The following is an 18,498-nucleotide window of genomic DNA, read 5'->3' on the forward strand; positions in this document are numbered from 1 at the left end:
TAATAAAACTGTGTTGTGATCAAGTTAATTTTATTTATCTTCTCCCTCCCTCTCCAGAAAAGGACACGGGAAAAGCTGGTGAATGTATTGTCTCTGTGTGGACAAGAAGTGGGGCTCACAAAAAATCCTTCGGTATGATATGTTTTATTTTAGCAGGGCTATGAAGTTTAGTATCTTTTATTATGACAAATTAATTTTTTTTTGTTTGTTCCTCTGCTTAGGTGATCTTCTCCAGTTGTGGCGAGCTGGACCTCATAGAGCACCAGCCCAGCCTGGTGTCCTCCGACGACGGGACCCGGGAACTAGACAACATGGACGACACCACCTCAGAGCAGCAGTTTAGAGTCTTCAGAGACTTTGACTTCCTGGATGTCGAGCTTGAGGACGGAGAGGTGAGTCTCACAAACTCTTACATTTGATGTACAACAACTTGGCAGTGAGAGAAACACCAGTGACCTTAGCGTGAAGAGATGCCGAGTGTTGTCCTCTGAAGATCACTGTACTGTGTTGGGTCAGGTCTGCCTGCCTCTGTGTAATGAGGTTTCTTTTTCTGTTTTTCTTTTTTTTTCTGTCCTCCCTATCAAGGAGCTACAGGTAAGTTTAGTCACGTCACATTTTTATTTTTTTTACTTGCTGTGTTCTCTAAATGGGTGTTTGCTTGTGCAGAATATTCAGTCAGCTGCCACACTGATGGCAAAGGGTAGCAAATGTGTGTGCATGTCGTGTAATTTAGAAATCTGATTCAGTTGCTACGTCCACGTAGTGCAGAGACGTCTCAGTGATTTGTTTATTTCTAAAAGAAGTCACAGCACTTTTTAATAGCCACTGCTACATGTGAACATAATGCATCTTTAATCGGGATGATTGAGTTTAAGCTGATTCATAACTATAACTCGGCTGTGTCTGATCATTTCAAATGATTTTTTGAGAGTATTGTTGATGGTCGTCTGAACAAAATTCCCTTTTTTGTTAATCTATGATTTAATATAGATCAAATCACAGTTTTATGCCTTTCGAATAATGTTTGCAAACTGATTATCTGTAATTTGAGATATTGTAAATCCTTTCCAGCGATCAAGTTGTACATCTCATGAGATTTTAGCTGTTCTTATTGCCATCGCACTAGAAATCGTGATTTACACTCCTTACACTCATTGATTCTGCTGTTTTAATTTACCCTGGACTATTTTCTAAACCAGTGCAGGAAAAAACATACATTTCAGAGCTATGTTGCTTTCACTGGACGAGATACACATGGTTGCTGTCTTTAAATAGTTAAATTTAACATCACTCATGTTGCATTGTTATAATCATGGGTGTTGTTTCATTTTAATTATAAAGCTTTAAAAAACACACACTAACATCATTATATTTTCACCCTGACCCTGCTAAAACTTCACATCGACCGAGAAACCAGAACAACTCAGTAAAAGTGCAGCATAGACAGTTTTATTATTTAGTGAAACCACAGCAAGTTAAATGAACTAACAACGGGCAAGCAAAGAGTTCTCTTCTAGCTGTATTTGATCTCATATGCTGGATGATTTACTTTGAAAATTAGCCAATAGGCCGGAAAGCTTTGCCTTTTTTCCTTCAGTAGCAGGTTGTAAACAAAGCACCATGGGAATCCTCCCTTCTTTGACCTGTTGATGTGGAGCCGTGCTGGAATGTGCAAGTTGGCTGGCTTAAAAGTCGCTCTGTATTCTAAACAAGAGACAGTCCGAACAAGAGGATTAAATCGTGTAAATATAGAAAGACTGACAATATCAGGGTGTTCTCTATATTATGGTAGTAAGCTATGTTCATTTAGGTCTGCATTAGGGTGTAACGGTATCATAACACTGCATCCAGTATTCTTAAATTTGAAAGGAAGCCCCCCCCCCCACTCCTTGAACCTGCACTGCATGGTTGTGTGAAAGCGTCTGCAGGTTGTGTGTGTGTGCATGTGTTTGCTTAAAAGGCTAGACTGCGCCGAGGCTTACATCTCACTAAATCAAGGCCTGTTCGCTGTTGCAGGGAGAGACTGTGGACAACTTCAACTGGGGGGTGCGTAGACGCTCCATGGACAGTCTGGACCGAAGTGACCTGCAGCCACTGGAGGAGAGTCAGCTGTCCAGCAGCATGCCGAGCCTCAGCAAGATCACCCACGAAGACTCAGATGAGTCATCGGAGGAGGATTCCCTCTCTGCCAGCCAGATACTCTCTCACTCACAGCTTGTAAGTTCATCTGTTATATATACGTCAATAATTTAATGTCAAAATGAAGAGAAAACCTAGCCCTATAGCATCCATAGTATTTAAATGCAAATATTAGCAAATATTTTTGATTATACTAGATAGAAAGTGATTCTCAAACAGTAAAGTTTGTGGAAGCTTTGGTGGCAGATGGAATATGCAGCTGTCATCCCCCCACCTGTCTAACACTGCTTGTATGAGTTGTTGTTGAAGATTTGGCAGTTTTAATTCTGTTTTTTTTTTAAATTGGTCTCTTTTCAGATTGTCAGCCTCTCCCCAACTGCAGAAGTCAGTAGCATGGACTCTCCCTCTCCCTTTTTCGATTCAACCTCGGCAGATTCGACTCCTCTGAACACCAAAAATCCTAGTTTCGAGGTCCAACTGCCAGAGGACTCGAAGCAGCGGGTGAATAAGGGTTTCAGAGTGTCTGAGATTCTGGGAACTACTAATTCCTATCGCAGTTCCATACTGGAGTTCTTTACTAATTTTGCCAAATAAGGAGCTAATACTTTTCTTGTGTGAAGTCTTGGATGTTACATGTGATTTGGGTTATGACTTTTCTACATTTCCTCTCTTTAAAGTACAGCATGACACTATCTTTTTTTAATATTTCAATAGTTGCATGCGAAGAATGAACTAACCTTTAAGCAGATGATCCATAACGCTTTGGGCTCTGGGCTAGTTTGTCCCTCTTTTTAATTGTGGCAGCGATTATGCGGGATTGTTATTGGGGATCGTAGCCAGCAGTAGCAAAAAAAAACAATCTTTCTTTCTGTGTCTTGTCTGTTTAAGGCAATGTGTATACCTATTGCTTCTGTGTGGGTGGCTCTAAGCAACAACTAAAAATCTGTGGCATGTGGAAGGTCAAGAAAGGTTTACACATTGCCTATCCCAAACTATGAGTGTGCAGGGCCACAACTCTGGCTTAAAGTCAGTAACTGTTTTATAATCTATTTAATTGGCACAGTCTATGCACACTAAATTTATTGAATAAAAAAATAAATAAAAAACACCACAAGGAGTTTCCATAGGGTCCCGTGGCAAGGTTAGTGTGTCCATTTTACCCACATAATTGTCTGTTTTTATAATTAAGAATAACAGGGAATGATAAATAAATGAATTTCATGCATGTAGCCTGTTTGTGACTTTGGCTACTTTTAGCAGTTGCAGGGAAAACATGTGTTCCTGTTTCTTTCTTTCAGCATGAGGTGACTCAGGAAGATGAAGACACCAATGTCCACGAGGACGAGCCCTCTCTCTCCATCAGCGAACTGCCGCCTGAATATCTCTGTGGTGACAGTTTGACGGTGGACAGCGATTACAGGGGAGAACTGGACGTAGACAGTTGCATACCCAGGTAGCTACTTTTATCTGCAATAAAATGTGCAAAGTTTAAAAAAAAAAAAACATGATTTGTAACACGGCTTTATGCGTATCCAGTTTTGCTGAGGAAGAGAGATACGACACGCTCGAGTCGCGCTCTTCGCCGCCGCCGTCGCCCTTCTTCTCCGCCATCCTCGCAGCTTTCCAGCCGGCAGTGTGCGACGACGCAGAGGAGGCCTGGCGGACTCACATCAACCAGCTTGTGTCGGACTCAGATGGGTCCTGCGCGGTCTACACTTTTCATGTGTTTTCTTCACTCTTCCAGGTATTGAAGAAAAGCCCCAAGCGGTGTGTCAGGCCAAACTGAATAATTAAACCGAAAAGGGTAACAGGATTAGCTATCTGGCTGATTAACCTTTCAAGAGAGAGTCTTCCTTTCAGAAGAGGTCTGCTTAATTACAAATAGAGGACACCGTGTAGATGCTTTCCGCTTGAATATCTTCCGAGACTCATTAACCAGATGTTGTTCACTTCACTGGCCAAAGCTGACAGGGTAGAATTTCAGAAAAAAAAAGAAATGCTGGAGAATGTAAGTACCTCAAATGATATAGGAGGGATTTTGACTGTAGCATGTTTTTTGGTTTGCAGAGTATCCAAACCAAATTTTGTTCCTTAACCTGCGATGCTGTGAGTTACCTTGGTGATGGTTTGAGAGGATTAGGGTCAAAGTTTCTGAGGTCCTCTCAGATGCTGACCTCATGCTCAGAGTGCCCGACATTATTCATTGATGCAGACACAGTAAGTAATCCTACCTGTAATACTTTTCTGATTTCATATCACTGATGGGTTGAACAAATTCAACAACAGATTCTTACTTCTACAGATTATGTCTTATGGACTCCTGGAGAAAATGAAATTCAGCGTGTTGGAACTCCAGGAATATCTCGACACCTACAACAACCGAAAGGAGGCGGTTCTCACTGTAAGGAGATTCAGTATTGTACCAGCCAGCCTGAATGTCACTTTTATGTTTGCTTACGTTGTGATCACGTTGTCTCTTTAACACACAGTGGTTGAGCAACTGTAAAGCTACCTTTCCCAAGAGTGCAGGAGGCACAGTGATAACATGTCAACCTATGGAGCACGAGGAAAAGGTAAAACTGTGTGATTTCAGGAATTTGAGCATAAACTGATGTACTGTCGTATCAACTGCTAATGCACTGAGCCAGTGTACGTGAAAATGGTTGTTGATTCTCTACCAAGAAGACCTCAAGTACTAAGGATGCCATTTCATCTGATTTCTCATACTGCACTTTCTGCATTACTGTAGCTCTGTGAGTGTTACCTCTAATTCTCTCACACTCCGTAAATGTCAAGTACCTGACAGCTTTGAGTTTCCGCACGTCACGTTGGTTATTTCGTTATCCGGTGTGCATCGTGGTCATTTTCAGCTCTGCCGGGCATGAGAGCAAGTTCTCCTGTGTGTTGCATTTGATCTAGCCGTTAAACAATTGCACTCACTTCACAACGGAGGGAAGTTAACAGCACAGTCGAAGCTCTTGCTGTTAATTAGCGAAGAGATTCCCAGCAAAGTGAGTGCATTTGTGGTGATTAGCGGGCTAAACTGTTAATTTGCTCACCTTGTTTCACTTTGATGAATTCAGCCTCTTTTTCAGTTTACACATGTATCGACCCTCACTCTACTTCCTCCATGCATGTATATAAAACCAACAGTTCTAATAATTTTTCACCCACATTTAAATTGAAATAATTGCATGCCCTTTATTCTTTCTCTCTTTTTTTTCTTACTTTCTTACTTACTTCGTCTCTACTCTGTAACATGCTTTCTTGGTAGCAAATGGAATCTCTGGCTGTAAGTTGGATAAGGCTTGTTTCTACTCTCCTATGTCTAAAAGCCAATCTTTTATTTACTATATTAAATTTTCAGCAATAGTAGTCTTTGTAGAAGATATATCTGAAATCATAGTCGACCAAAAGCATTACCCTGAAAATGTCCAGTTAAGTTTTAGGTAGAGAAGCCCAGCTAATTTACAGAGTTTTTTTGCTAATAACTTTGTTCCTCTTTCTTCCAGCAACTGGAGCTCTGTCAAAGACTCTACAAACTTCACTTCCAGTTATTGCTGCTTTTTCAGTCCTACTGTAAGCTGATTGAACAGGTCCACACAATAAGCTCTATTCCAGAGGTTGGTGCATTTTCTTTTCTTCTGCTTTTGAGGCCATGACACCCACTCTCTGATCATTGTCCCTGTTTAATGATATTAATCCCTTTCGACCTTCAGCTGACAAATATGTCCAGAGAGCTAAATCAATTAAAGAGTAACCTGAGGGTAGCAGCAGCCTCGGTGACGGATGATGAGCTGGCTGGCCGTGAGAGCTCCTGCCCTGAGACCACCATCAGCTCCTCTGAGGCCGCTGTGCAGGCCATCCTCGAGGGTCTGAAGAACAATGAGTTTCCCACAGCAATTCGGCACATTCGTGAGTGCAGGTAAGATCAGCAAAATGCTTTTTTCCTTAGGGAGTGTGTGCAATTAGATATCACACGTCTCTGAATACTTTTTGTTTCTTTGCAGAACAATGTGGCCTAATGACATCTTCGGCAGTCCTTCTGAGGATGAGGTCCAAACGTTACTCAACATCTACTTCAGACATCAAACTTTGGGTCAGACAGGAACCTTTGCTCTCGTGGGCTCAAAGCAGGACCTGACAGAAATCTCTGTCAAGCTGATGGAACTTAACGGAGAGACTCGGGACATGATCCGGCGAGCTCAGGGCTACAGAGCCATCACGGCTTTTCTCCCAGACTCCAGGGTTTCAGGCTCAACTCTCTGATGGCGGTCTGACAGTGTGTGACACCTGGTGTCATGCCTAACCTCACTTCCTGTCTGGGGTAGCTGCTATCATCTCAGTGCTCTCTCCTGGGAATAACCAAACCCCTGTTTCCTCTTCTTGCTCAGAGTACATCAGGAAGTCATAATATCGGATCTTCAGACGTGCAGCAATACTGTTGTTTTTAGACAGATGAGTGACTTTGCTGTTGTAAACAAAGTTAGGCTTTTATTGCACTAATAATAAGAGAAACTGTCACAAAGCGACCACTTACTACTGAGGTCACCAACTTTCACATGTAACAGATGACATACCAAAGCTAAATGATTCTTTTTCAGTTTTTTGTTTCGTTTTAATTGTCAAGGGAAAATGTGCAATCCTTCACTGAAGTGGAAGACGTTTACTGTCTCCTGAAAGAATGTATTTGAATATCATAGCAATGGATCACATGGACACTGTTAGTATGGTAAAAGGGAGGCCTCGTGACTTTATTAAAGTTGTGGGTCTTGTGTGTGTGTTTGTGTGTGGGTGTAGGTGTGTTGTAAGTGTGCTTGAGTGTGTGATTTTAAATCTGACGACCATCACGGATGGAATTATTGATGCTGATTGATAAATTGGTTCGTATTAAACTATATGCTGCAAATCTACTGTAACGTCCCTCCAAACCCACATGCAGCCGTGTGGGTCCTCTGTTACTTAAAAACATCTTACTGTACCTTCTAACTGTGCAGCTTTTAGCAAATAGTTTAGTTATTTATATTGTAAGCAAGAGAAAAAGATGCTTTTATCAGACTAGATTTATAGAAAACAAATATTTTTGTTTCATCTGTTAAAACCTGCCAAGCTTGCAAACTTCTATGTACTATAAAGAGTAATGTTTATGAACAAATGCAGAAACTATTTTAACTGAATAATTGTACATAGTGAAAAGGGGGGCCTGGCTCAGACTCATAAGATTGTATTTTTATGAAGTTACAGTTTGCATGCAGAATGAGTTGCAACATATTTGTAAAGCTTCCACATGAGTTTGTTGTAGCCTCTTGCCTTGTAAATACTACTGCCTTTGCAATGTACTGTACTTTGGTGTTCTGTACACTTATGTAACAATACAATAAAACTTACATTTGGTAAATATGGTTTCATTTTGTGACTTGTGTAATGATAATATATGATAAAGGCATTGACTGTATATGGATAAAGGTCGTTTAGCTCAAGCGAAAGTCAATCCTGAGGAAGGGGGCGGGGTTGTTATGTAGACAGGAAGGTGAAAGCCTTCCCTTCGTAAATAAAAGCGTCCTTACATTTCAACCGTTGTCATTTTTACTTTAATGAATCGATATTTTAACCACAATTAACATACATTGTTGTAGAGTGTAATAATATATTATGCTCGTTACATTTACTTTAATCGACTGAAAACGTGTCTCCGTGATTCGATTTTAAAAAAAATCTCATCTCTTATTTTGAAGGCGCTATGACTTCCGGTACTCGGCGCGCGAGGTTTGTTTACTGTGCATACCAACTAGCTAGCAGGCTGACTCGTTGAGAATAAATAGCCTCCTTATATGTTGTTTTACTTCATAGTTTTGTAATCTGTTTAAGGCATTTCGTCAACGGTTTTATCCATGGTTTCATCGCGACGTGAAAGTCCAAACTCGTGTACGTCGTCACGGTGTATAAGTTACTTCAAAACTTATTTTGCTGTCTGGTTTCTTGCGGTGTAAAGTTAGCCCGTGATTTCTTAACGTTGACAACCAACAATAACACCTCCTAACTAACGTTACCTGCCTGACAGTTTGTCTCGAACTACCTTTGCTTTTAAGTTAGCTGTTAGGTAGGGCTGTTTATTACCTGCTAATTCGTTTTAGCGTAGTCGGAAGCTGTAACGGGCTGCCCACCTTGTGCAGTGTAGCGCATCACTGAGCTTGAAGCTAGCAAGCGTAAACTATTTCTGCTTTTTTAAGTTTCAAGTCATGATTCAAACTTTTATCTCCCCAGGCCGGGTATGCAGTACGACAAACTATAGGCGTTACACAAGCCTGGAATGGATTCAGCCCCAAAACAAATGTACGACGCATTCAAAGATGATATATTGAAAGGTAAGATAACATTAATGTAAAATTGCTTTTATCATCAGTACACTTGCAAATGCTATACACTATATATAGCCTGGTTAGCTGCAGCAAACAAACACTGAATAGTATAAGCTTCAAGACATCTTCATTTGAGACCAGTTACACAATCATAGTTTTGTGCAACGAAATGCAAATCACCTAGTGTGATAAAGTGTACTTATCAATTATCTATTACCATTTAATTATTTGTGTTTTTAGAGCTGGGACCACTGGACCCCAACTGGTTTGAGATACTGACGACTCAAGCGTCTGCTAATGAAGAAAATGCCTCGGACCAAGATGAACTGTGTGCAAATCAAGAGGGATATTTTACAAGACATTTAGACAAAACTGCAGTAGACAGTCAGCTGTTCTCAACCCCCAAAGTTTTCAGACACAGGCGAATTGTGTCAGATGAAACTGACGATGAACATTCGTTCACTGCTGAACAAGGTAAGGTTTTGATAAAACACTACATAAACGCATGAGAATGTGTATCTGTTGTCTTAATTTTCTTTACCCTACTTTTGTCTGTATTGATGAGTCTTTCTTGTGGTTGAAAGTGAAAATTATGTTTCTTTATGTTGCATCTTAGAAAAAGGAACATTGCCATGGGCGGCAACAAGTCCAAATTTGTTTAACACGTCAAAACAGGGGTGAGTGCAACAGCAATAAAAAGATCAGTGTTTAAAATATTCCATACTTTCCACAATGTTGTTCTTGTAAGTACCATTGTAAGTATAGTACCATTAGTAGGAATAAAGTCTATCTTTATCAAGTGATTTGTCATGATGTGATATTAATTATAAGTAGCTGTAACACATACTGATTTTAAGATAACACTTGACGATGAAGTATTGTGCTTTGAGAAAAAGCTGTTAATAATGAAATCTATTCCCTGATATTTTCCGTTCTGAGCTATTTTCTTGATCATATTACTGAAATTACTCGTGCTATTCCTCCTGTTGACAGTTTTTTATGTCTGTTTTTGGTCTTTTTAGAGTCCCAGTTGACACGTACAAAGGCATCCAGACTCCGGACACTTTTGGTGAGCTGAAAATCTATGCCTGTTTCAGTGTTGTGAAATGGCCAAGATGTAATCATCAATGGTAACATTTGTTGTCTTCTGCTGTCCATACAGGTCTGACTCACACGCCACACAAATCCCCAGTAAGTACTTTCAGTCTAACATATATTTTTCTCTCAGTAATTCACTGGGACTGTGGAGTAACCTTAAAGGTCCCCCTCTTTTTTTTTTGTAACGATACAGGCCAGCTTTGCCAAGCGTATTTCTGAAAGTCTTGGTGCACAGATCAATCCTGATTATTCATGGACCAGTTCCTTGAATACACCACCAGAGTCATCCACCCTGATTCTATGTAAGCAAAAGAAACCGATTGTTATTTTAAAAATGAATATGAATTTGATTTTTATTTTTTTTTTAAACTAATCTGTGTGTTTTTTCATATCTGACAGCTAAAACTGAAGAGATTTCCTGTCCGGAGAGTATTTCTACAGACAAAGATGTTGTTGTGAGTACTCCATCCACCACAAACGCACAACAGACATTATCAATCTCTGTGATTCTGTGTTGGTTTCATGTCACTGGCACTCAAGCTTTTATTAGAAACTTGAGTTTAAAATGTTTAACTCAGTTGCTGACTGTTTTGTGATTTTCAAAGACAGAACTCTACATACCGTTAGGTGGTGACACTGCCTCTGTACACCACAACAGATTTGACAGTAGACTTTCTTAAAGGTGGAGTAAGCCATTTAATTTCAACCCCAAATTTAATGAAAGTGCGCCAAAAAAAAGAAAATATTGGGTGTTCATGCACAACCCTGGCTCTGTAAATGGGGAACAACAAGGCTCAGTCTACACAGCACTATTCAGGTATTTTGAATATCGCTGTCTCGAGCTGGTGTGGTAGCTCTGGGAAACCTGCATGTTATCTTTGCAGGAGCAAAGCAGCACTTAGATATGTTATACCTAAGTGTTTAAAACCAAGCAACTGTGTTTGTTTGACTTTCACAAAAATATAACATTAACCATTTAGGACATTTTTCACGTAGTCCCTCTATATCACAAGCTCAAAAGGAATTGGACATACTAACATGAATATACATATTTAATCCTTGGATGGGAAGCCTTAAACCCATGGATATTACAAAAATGCTGAGTACCTCCCTTGTGAGGCTTTGTCCAGCCTAGTTAATGCAATATGTATGTTAAACCTTAAGTCAAATCTTGACAGCTTCATTTCGAATCCACTGTGGTGTTGTACAGAGGTGAAATCTCTTCAAGTCCTTTATGGAATTATTCACATCATAGAGTCTGAAATGTGATCAAAGTAAGAAAAGAGGAATCGATGTTGGGAAATGTTACCTGACAGAAATGCAACAGATGGGCAAATGACGTTTTATTGTTTTGGAGTGAGGGAGATGAAGCAGACATAGTAAGGAAAAAAATAGATGTGATCATTCATTCATTCATCTTCTGTAACTGCTTGTCCTGTGAAGGGTCTCGGGGGGGCTGGAGCCTATATGTGATAATTCATATTACCGTATTTTCCGCACTATAAGGCGCACTTAAAAGCCTTTAATTTTCTCAAAAAACGACAGTGCGCCTTATAATCCGGAGCGCCTTATATATGGATTCATTCTGGTTGTGCTTACTGACCTCGAAGCGATTTTGTGTCGTACACGGCGCTCACGGTGCTCAAAGCCGCACCGCTTGCAGCATTACGGCTGCCGTAGTCAGGAGAATCACGGAGCAATGCTCAGCAATGCAGGACGAAGGCAGAAGCATTAAACGAGGTGAAAATCATTATAAATCGGGTCATGTCGAGAGCTGTAGTTACACGAAGGGAGTTTTGGTCGGTTCTGTACGCGCCAGCATGCGGGACTTGTAGTTCGTTTAATTACGTATTTTCCATAGCGTTTTACTTAACTATCTGGCGACAAACTCTGACATTCTTGACATGTAAAATCATTTTTTATTCTGAAAAACAACATATGTATAATCCAAGGCACAAGTCGATCGGGACCAGAAAATAATTTATCTTTCGTCATAGACTGCCGTTCATATTTTTTCAAAAGATAGGTCCCATAACCCGGAAGTAGAGGGGGCGGGACTTCGGCTCTCTTAATGCGCCTTATAGTCCGGTGCGCCTTATATATGAAAAAAGATCGAATATAGACCATTCATTGACAGAGCGCCTTACAATCCAGTGCGCCCTATAGTGCGGAAAATACGGTACTTAAAATATTTTGTTTTCTTTCTTTTTTCCATTCACAGTTGGCGTGGAAGCTTTTCCCTTCTCTTTCAAAGACATCCACAGTTGAGAATGCATCGCCCAAAAACAATGATATGCCTTCTGTTTACCAAGGTACAGAGATTTTCCTTTACATTTTGCTAATATTTTAAAGAAGCAATTACATATGTTGGTTTGTATAGACTTTTAGAGGCATAATATTGATATAATACTGAATATAATACTGGCTGCTGCTCTTTTGTCAATAGGTGCTGCTTCCCCAGAGGCTTCATTAAAAAAGAGTGATGGTGTTTGGCAGCAGAAGCTGCCAGATGCTATTGAGGATGAAGAAATTCGCACCACAGTTGCAAGTGTTCTGGATGGAGCCGAAAATGCTCTCTCCCTGTTTTTTGCCAACAGTAGTTCATCACTGAGAAAAGTGAAACTCGACAGAGCCAAGCGGAAGCAAATCATTCAGACAAAAGTAAATGGCTGCGGCTCTCCAGACCTCTCAACAACAAACCACACCAGTGAAGAAAGAACACATAATGAGGAACCTGGCAGCTTTCCCACATCCCCATTGGTAAAAACTGGAGACACAGGATTGAGTCAGTGGTCTCCGTTGAGTTTATCTCAAATTCCACCTTGTACTGTGGATAGTAATAGTTTAACACAACAACTTAAGAACTCAGATTCTGGGCAGCTTGTCAGACCACTTATAAAAGTCACAGACTCTGGATTTATTAGGAAAAAGAGGAAATTTGTTTACACTGTTGGGACTTTGCAACCGTCTCACAAGATGGACTCATCACCAGGGATTCCAGATTCTGGTAACACATTTCTCATGTTTGTAAAGTGTGAAAATGTGATAATATATTCTCTGTTAACATGGAAAGAGTCTTTTTGTACAATGACTGATTTATTTTTATGCTTTCTTTTAGGACAAAATGTGAGTGTCAAGCAGTTGGGAAAAGGCCCAGATGAAGCAGTCTGTTGCCCTATTGGGAATACAACAATCCAGGGAAATCTCGGAGAAAATCTACATCCCTCTGTTCAAGCTAAAATCCAGGATCTTGATATGTCACAGCTTGGCAGAGATTTTGCACAAGACTTCAGCCAAATGGCAGAATCTTGTAAACTGAGTAAAGTAGCAGAGGATACACAAAAAAATTATTTCTCTCCATCAGCCTGTCTGTCAGCCACGAAACAAGCTGAACAAAAAGCAATGCAAGCAACTATTCACCATGACTCTGATGGCATCAGAAAAACTATTTTTACCACTAAACAAAATGTCTCCATCAATGAAGGCACCACAGGTGACAGTGGATTCCAGTCCGGTGTTGCAGACAACACTCATATGACTCCATCTTCATTTCTTTTTCCTTGCTCAGAGGACATTGGTTCAAGTCAGCAGTGGTCTGACGTTAACGTTGTTATCAAAAATACTTCTTCATTTCCACCTCCAAAGAAGAGAAAAGTACATTTTGATGCTGAATCTGAAACCACAATTTCCAGTAGACAGAGATCCCGGCTCAAGGAAAGGCAGACGCTGGACCCTGGAGGAGAGAGTGAGTTGCACTTAGAGAGCACATCAACACAACTACCAAGCAGTGCAGAAGGAACTGTCGATAACATTAACTGCATTCTACTAAATGGTCAGGCTCATGGCAGTCTGCCAGAGAAAACAGCAGTTTCTCTTCCTGCCCTCCATACATCAGGATTCAAAACTGCTTCAAATAAGGGAATACAAATTTCCTCGACCAACCTGGAGAGGGCCAAGAATCTCTTTGAAGAGACTGAGGGTGAAAGGACTTTTACTGATCAGCAAATCAAATCAGACCATGCCGCTAAACAAACAAACAAAACAAGTAATGCATCAGGGAAAAGTACAACCTCTAACTCAAACCAGCAGCTGTCTTTAAGTGATACATTTGGAGATAACACTTGCCAATTAACAGCTTCACAAATGGCTGATGTGACAGAACTGTGCACTCTGTTGGAAGAAGCAGATAGCCAATTTGAATTTACACAGTTCAAAACTGAAAAACCGAAACAGCATTGTCAGGATGATGCCACCTCTCCACAGAACGCTGACAAAGAAGTTGACCCTGATTTTCTTAAGGATATAGATTTTGATGACAGCTTCAATTCAGAAGCTGAAAAGCACATGGCAAAAACCGTGATGCCTGACCAAATTACCTCAGTTTTAGTTGGTAAGAGAAATGGCAGAGAAGCAAATGCTGCAAGTAAAGCCACAGGCATGTCATTGTCGAGTACAGTGACAAAAGAAAATTCCTCTGTTGGAGATGTAACTTTCTTTTCAGAGAACATTGCTGGAGGCAGTCTTATGTCAACTGAACCAAAAAGTCTTGATAAAACTGAACACACTGAAACAAACAAGCTGGAGAATCCTTTGATGCTTGGTGTAGCGTTTAAGACTGCAGGAGGAAATGCTTTGAGAGTTTCAAAAACATGTCTGAGCAAAGCTAGAGCTTTATTTGCAGATTTAGAGGAGAATCTGACAGATCCGATATCAACAGACCAGCAAATTGGTGAAACTGGTGCCAAAACCAAGCATAAGAAGAGCGTTGAACCTGTGCCAGAACATGTGAATGAAGGTATCAAGTCTGAACATGCTGAACTGGTGTCACAATACTCAAAGAAGCCACCTCCAGATGATGTGGAAATGGACAGTATAGGTTATAACGGTACTCCGACTTCAAAAGATGAACCATCTTTCCATGGAAACACGTTTTCATCTTCAAAGCAATTTTCTTCCATGCTGTGCAACACATCAAAGAATATTGATTTCAATGCTGTCGATGGATTGAGCAGTGGTGATGGATTCTGTACAGCCAGTGGGAAGAAAGTATCTGTGTCAACTGATGCAATCAAAAGGGCAGAATGTCTTTTGAATGAAGTTCATATACCTGAGGACACGAATAAACAACTCAGTCAAAAGGCATTAAGAACAGAACGGCTCAATGCTTTACCAAAATGCTCTGGCTTACATACAGCCAGTGGAAAAGGAGTTGGCTTTTCTTCTGCAGCTCTCAAAAAAGCTCCGGTTCAGCATCCACCACCCAGTAATGTAGGATTTCTTTCGGCCAGTGGTAAAAAAGTGGCATTTTCATCAGAAGCCCTACAGAAGGCAAAAACTCTCTTCAATGACATCAGTTTAAGTGACAAGATCCCAGATGTTTTACACACAAGCCTTAAATACAATGACAAGAAGCAAGACAAAGCTGAAGATGCCAAGAAAATACATGGCTTCACAACTGCAGGTGGAGAAAAGGTCCATGTGTCACGGAAAAGTCTTTGTAAAACAAAACATCTTCTGAAAGAATTTGATGATTCCGTTTCAACAAAAGCAATGCAAGAGGAAGGTGTTTTCTTTAAAGACTGTGATATGGACATGAACAATGTACCAATGAGTGGAAATGGCAACGAGAGGATGAACTTCTCAAAACTGAAACCAGATCAGAGCTTCACAGTTAACAGTCCTGAAAAGCCCGGAAATGAATCCACTGTGGACACAAGCAAACAAGTGAAACAAATAGAAAATACTTGGAAAATACCACAGAAAGGTGGGTTTCAGACTGCCAGTGGAAAAGAAGTCGTTATTTCATCTGAAGCTCTAAAGAAATCCAAAACTCTGTTTAGTGAATGTGAAAGAGTTGAGGGTGAATTAGATATAACGCCATCACATTCCAAGACTCAAGATCATGGTCCACCACCCAGAAAGGGAGGATTCCTTGCAGCCAGTGATAAACCCGTGACACTATCATCAGAGGCCCTTCTGAAAGCAAAAGCTCTTTTCAGTGACATCAGTTCAAGTGAAGAAATCCCAGATGAGAAACAAGACAACACTGAAGATACAGAAAAAATACATTGTGGTTTCACGACTGCAGGTGGAGAAAAAGTCCATGTGTCTCAGAAAAATGTTTTGAAAGCAAAACATCTTCTGAAAGAATTTGATGATTCTATTTCAACAAAGGCGATGCAGGAGGCAGATGCTTTCTTCAAACACTGCGATATGGACGGTAGCAATGCACAGATGAGTAGAAATGACAAGAAGAAAATCTTTTTAAACTTGAAACCCAGTGAAGAAGTCTCAATAAACATTTCAGTGGAGCCTGGAAATAAGTGCACTGACAACCCAAGCAAAGAAGTGAAGCAAAGGGAAGGCTTTTTGCCGCCTCAGAAAGGTGGATTTCAAACTGCCAGTGGAAAAGGAGTGATCATTTCTTCTGAAGCTTTGAAGAAAGCAAAATCCCTTTTGAGTGAATGTCATGAGGTGGGCTCAGAAAGTAGTGTACAACCATCACTTTTAAAGGCTTCAGTCGATGCTCGGCCAGTTAGAAATGGTGGATTTCTTTCAGCCAGTGGTAAGAAAGTGACACTTTCGTCAGAGGCCCTTCAGAAAGCTAAAACTCTCTTCGGTGATATCAGTTTCAGTGCAGAAATGTCAGACGTTTCACACACAAGGCACGGTGACAAGAAAAAAGACAATGGCGAGAACACAGAAAAAATGCATTGTGGTTTCACAACTGCAGAAGGAAAAAAAGTCCATGTGTCACTGAAAAATCTTTCTAAAGTAAATGGTCTTCTTAAAGAACACAGTGATTCTGTTTCAACAGAAATGGTGCAAGAGGCAGATGTTGACATTGACAAAGGACAAATGAGTAGAAGTGACAGCGAGAAGAATCCCTTTTCAAACCATAAACCAGATACAAGCATGCCAGAAAGTGTTTCTGAAAGGCCTGGAAATGGATACACTGTTGAGGACAGATGCAAACAAGGGAAACAAAGAGAAGACACTTCGCAGCCACAGAACATTGGATTTCAGACTGCCAGTGGAAAAGGAGTTGCTATTTCATTTGAAGCTCTGAAGAAAGCAAAATCCCTGTTTAGTGAAAGTGATGAGGCCGAGGATAAAATCTGTGTTAAACAGTCACATTTAAAAACTCCGGTTCATTGTCCACCAGCCAGGAGTGGCGGATTTCTTTCAGCCAGTGGTAAGAAAGTAGCACTCACATCAGAGGCCCTACAAAAAGCAAAATCTCTCTTCAGTGACATCAGTTTCACTGCAGAAACCCCAGATTCTTCACACACAAAGAATGGTGACGGGAAACAAAACAATAGTGAACACGCAGACAAAATGCATTGTGGTTTCACGACTGCAGGAGGAGAAAAAGTCCACGTGTCCCAGAAAAATCTTTTGAAAGCAAAACACCTTCTGAAAGAATGTGATGAGTCTGTTTCGTCAAAAATAATGCAAGAGTCAGATGCTTTCTTCAAAGACTGTGATATGAACTATACCAATGGACCTATGAGTAGAAGTGGCAGTGAGAAGACAAACGTTTCAAAACTGAAACCAGATGTAGGAGTGTCTATAAGCATTTCTGAAGAGCCTGGAAAGAGATGCACTGATGAGGACACAAGCAAACCAGGTAAAGAAAGTGAGGACCCTTTGCCACCGCAGAGAGGTGGATTTCAGACTGCCAGCAGAAAAGGAGTTTCTATTTCATCTGAAGCTCTGAAGAAAGCTAAATCCCTGCTGAGTGAAAGCGATGAGGTGGGGGATGAAATCAGTGTAAAACAGTCACATTTAAAAACTCCAGTTCATCGTCCATTTCTTGCGGCCAGTGGCAAACCTTTGGTTCTTTCACCTGAGGCCATACAGAAGGCAAAAGCTCTCTTCAGTGACATCAGTGTGATCACAGACGTCCCAGCTGTCTCAGACACGAGGGAGAGCGATAAAGATCACAAAGATGCTCAAAACAATATGGAAAAAATGCATTGTGGCTTCAAAACTGCAGGGGGAGCAAAAGTCCATGTGTCAGAGAAAAGTCTTTTGAAAGCAAACAACCTTTTAAATGAATTTACTGACGGGGAGTGTCATGATGAGTCAAACTCGTTTTCAGCGAGCTCACGTGACACCCATAAGTTTGATCTATCTAAAGACAAGGCAGATGCATTTAAGTTTCAAGAGGACAGAATTAACCCATCAGAGGCGACCAACCTGCATGATAGCCTTGAACAGAACATGCCATGTGTGCTGGAGAAAGAGATGAATCAGACAAGCAGCAACAGAGGACCTACAGTAATAAGAGCAGATGAGTCTTCAGTTCTAAACTTTCAGTCACTTAATCTCACTGGCTGCACAGAAACCCAGCAGAAGTTTCTCGCCCAGGAAGCTCTGGACTGCACTAAAGCCTTGTTAGAAGATGAAGCTGAGCAAACTCTCTCGCTGACTTCAGAAAGTATACCACTGCAAGACAACTTAAAATCCAAAAAACCATCTGCAGAGGAAGAAAGGGGAAGAGGGAAAAGATCCATGGAAGTTGAAGAAATGACTGGTAAGTTTCTGTGCTAGTACTGAGGAATATGAGTAGTGTGTTTTATTAGGATTGCATTGCATGTCTCAGTTTTCCTATCATATTGAATTTGATATGCACATTGTTTTATTTCCATTATAAATGAGACAAATACTGCACTTCCATTATAACACATGAACTCAAATTTCTATTAGCCTTTTAAACTCTTTCTTTACTGTTTTGAAATAATCTAGGTGAGCCTCCTCTGAAAAGACGTTTGGAAGAAGTTGACAGGACCGTTCATGGTCCAAGAAGTTCAGTACTTCACCCAGTAAAAAGTTGTCCAAATGGTAAATCACAAGCGCCGTAACAAGTTACCTGAAATGTACATTTCTATCATACAAT

General features: G+C 40.6%; 2 protein-coding genes across 4 annotated transcripts in view; both read left to right on the top strand.

Annotated features, from left to right (window-relative positions):
* Window positions 1–7,542, top strand: part of frya (furry homolog a) — a 41,227-nt gene extending 33,685 nt beyond the window's left edge. For 2 of the 3 annotated variants that reach the window (XM_084558979.1, XM_084558980.1), the window contains exons 50-61: window positions 58–132; window positions 222–392; window positions 2,017–2,217; window positions 2,497–2,640; window positions 3,438–3,592; window positions 3,676–3,883; window positions 4,207–4,356; window positions 4,442–4,540; window positions 4,629–4,712; window positions 5,652–5,762; window positions 5,859–6,064; window positions 6,150–7,542. In XM_084558979.1, the coding sequence (XP_084415105.1) occupies window positions 58–132; window positions 222–392; window positions 2,017–2,217; window positions 2,497–2,640; window positions 3,438–3,592; window positions 3,676–3,883; window positions 4,207–4,356; window positions 4,442–4,540; window positions 4,629–4,712; window positions 5,652–5,762; window positions 5,859–6,064; window positions 6,150–6,408 (1,863 nt within the window). In that variant the 3' untranslated portion in view covers window positions 6,409–7,542. Of the gene's footprint in view, window positions 1–57; window positions 133–221; window positions 393–2,016; window positions 2,218–2,496; window positions 3,281–3,437; window positions 3,593–3,675; window positions 3,884–4,206; window positions 4,357–4,441; window positions 4,541–4,628; window positions 4,713–5,651; window positions 5,763–5,858; window positions 6,065–6,149 lie in introns of those variants that run through there. The other variant, XR_014699410.1, reaches the window with a different exon arrangement.
* Window positions 7,543–10,001: 2,459 nt separating this feature from the next.
* LOC311498409 (uncharacterized protein) lies at window positions 10,002–18,463 on the top strand (the record flags this gene model as incomplete). The annotated part of the gene is made up of 4 exons (XM_084558981.1): window positions 10,002–10,051; window positions 11,818–11,908; window positions 12,043–18,135; window positions 18,348–18,463. The coding sequence occupies exons 2-4, from the start codon at window positions 11,890–11,892 to the stop codon at window positions 18,461–18,463; spliced, it is 6,228 nt and encodes a 2,075-aa protein (XP_084415107.1). The 5' UTR covers window positions 10,002–10,051; window positions 11,818–11,889.
* Window positions 18,464–18,498: the final 35 nt, after the last annotated feature.

Source organism: Chelon labrosus (assembly GCF_963514085.1).
Source record: "Chelon labrosus genome assembly, chromosome: 13".
In the NCBI taxonomy this organism is placed as follows: Eukaryota; Metazoa; Chordata; class Actinopteri; order Mugiliformes; family Mugilidae; genus Chelon; species Chelon labrosus.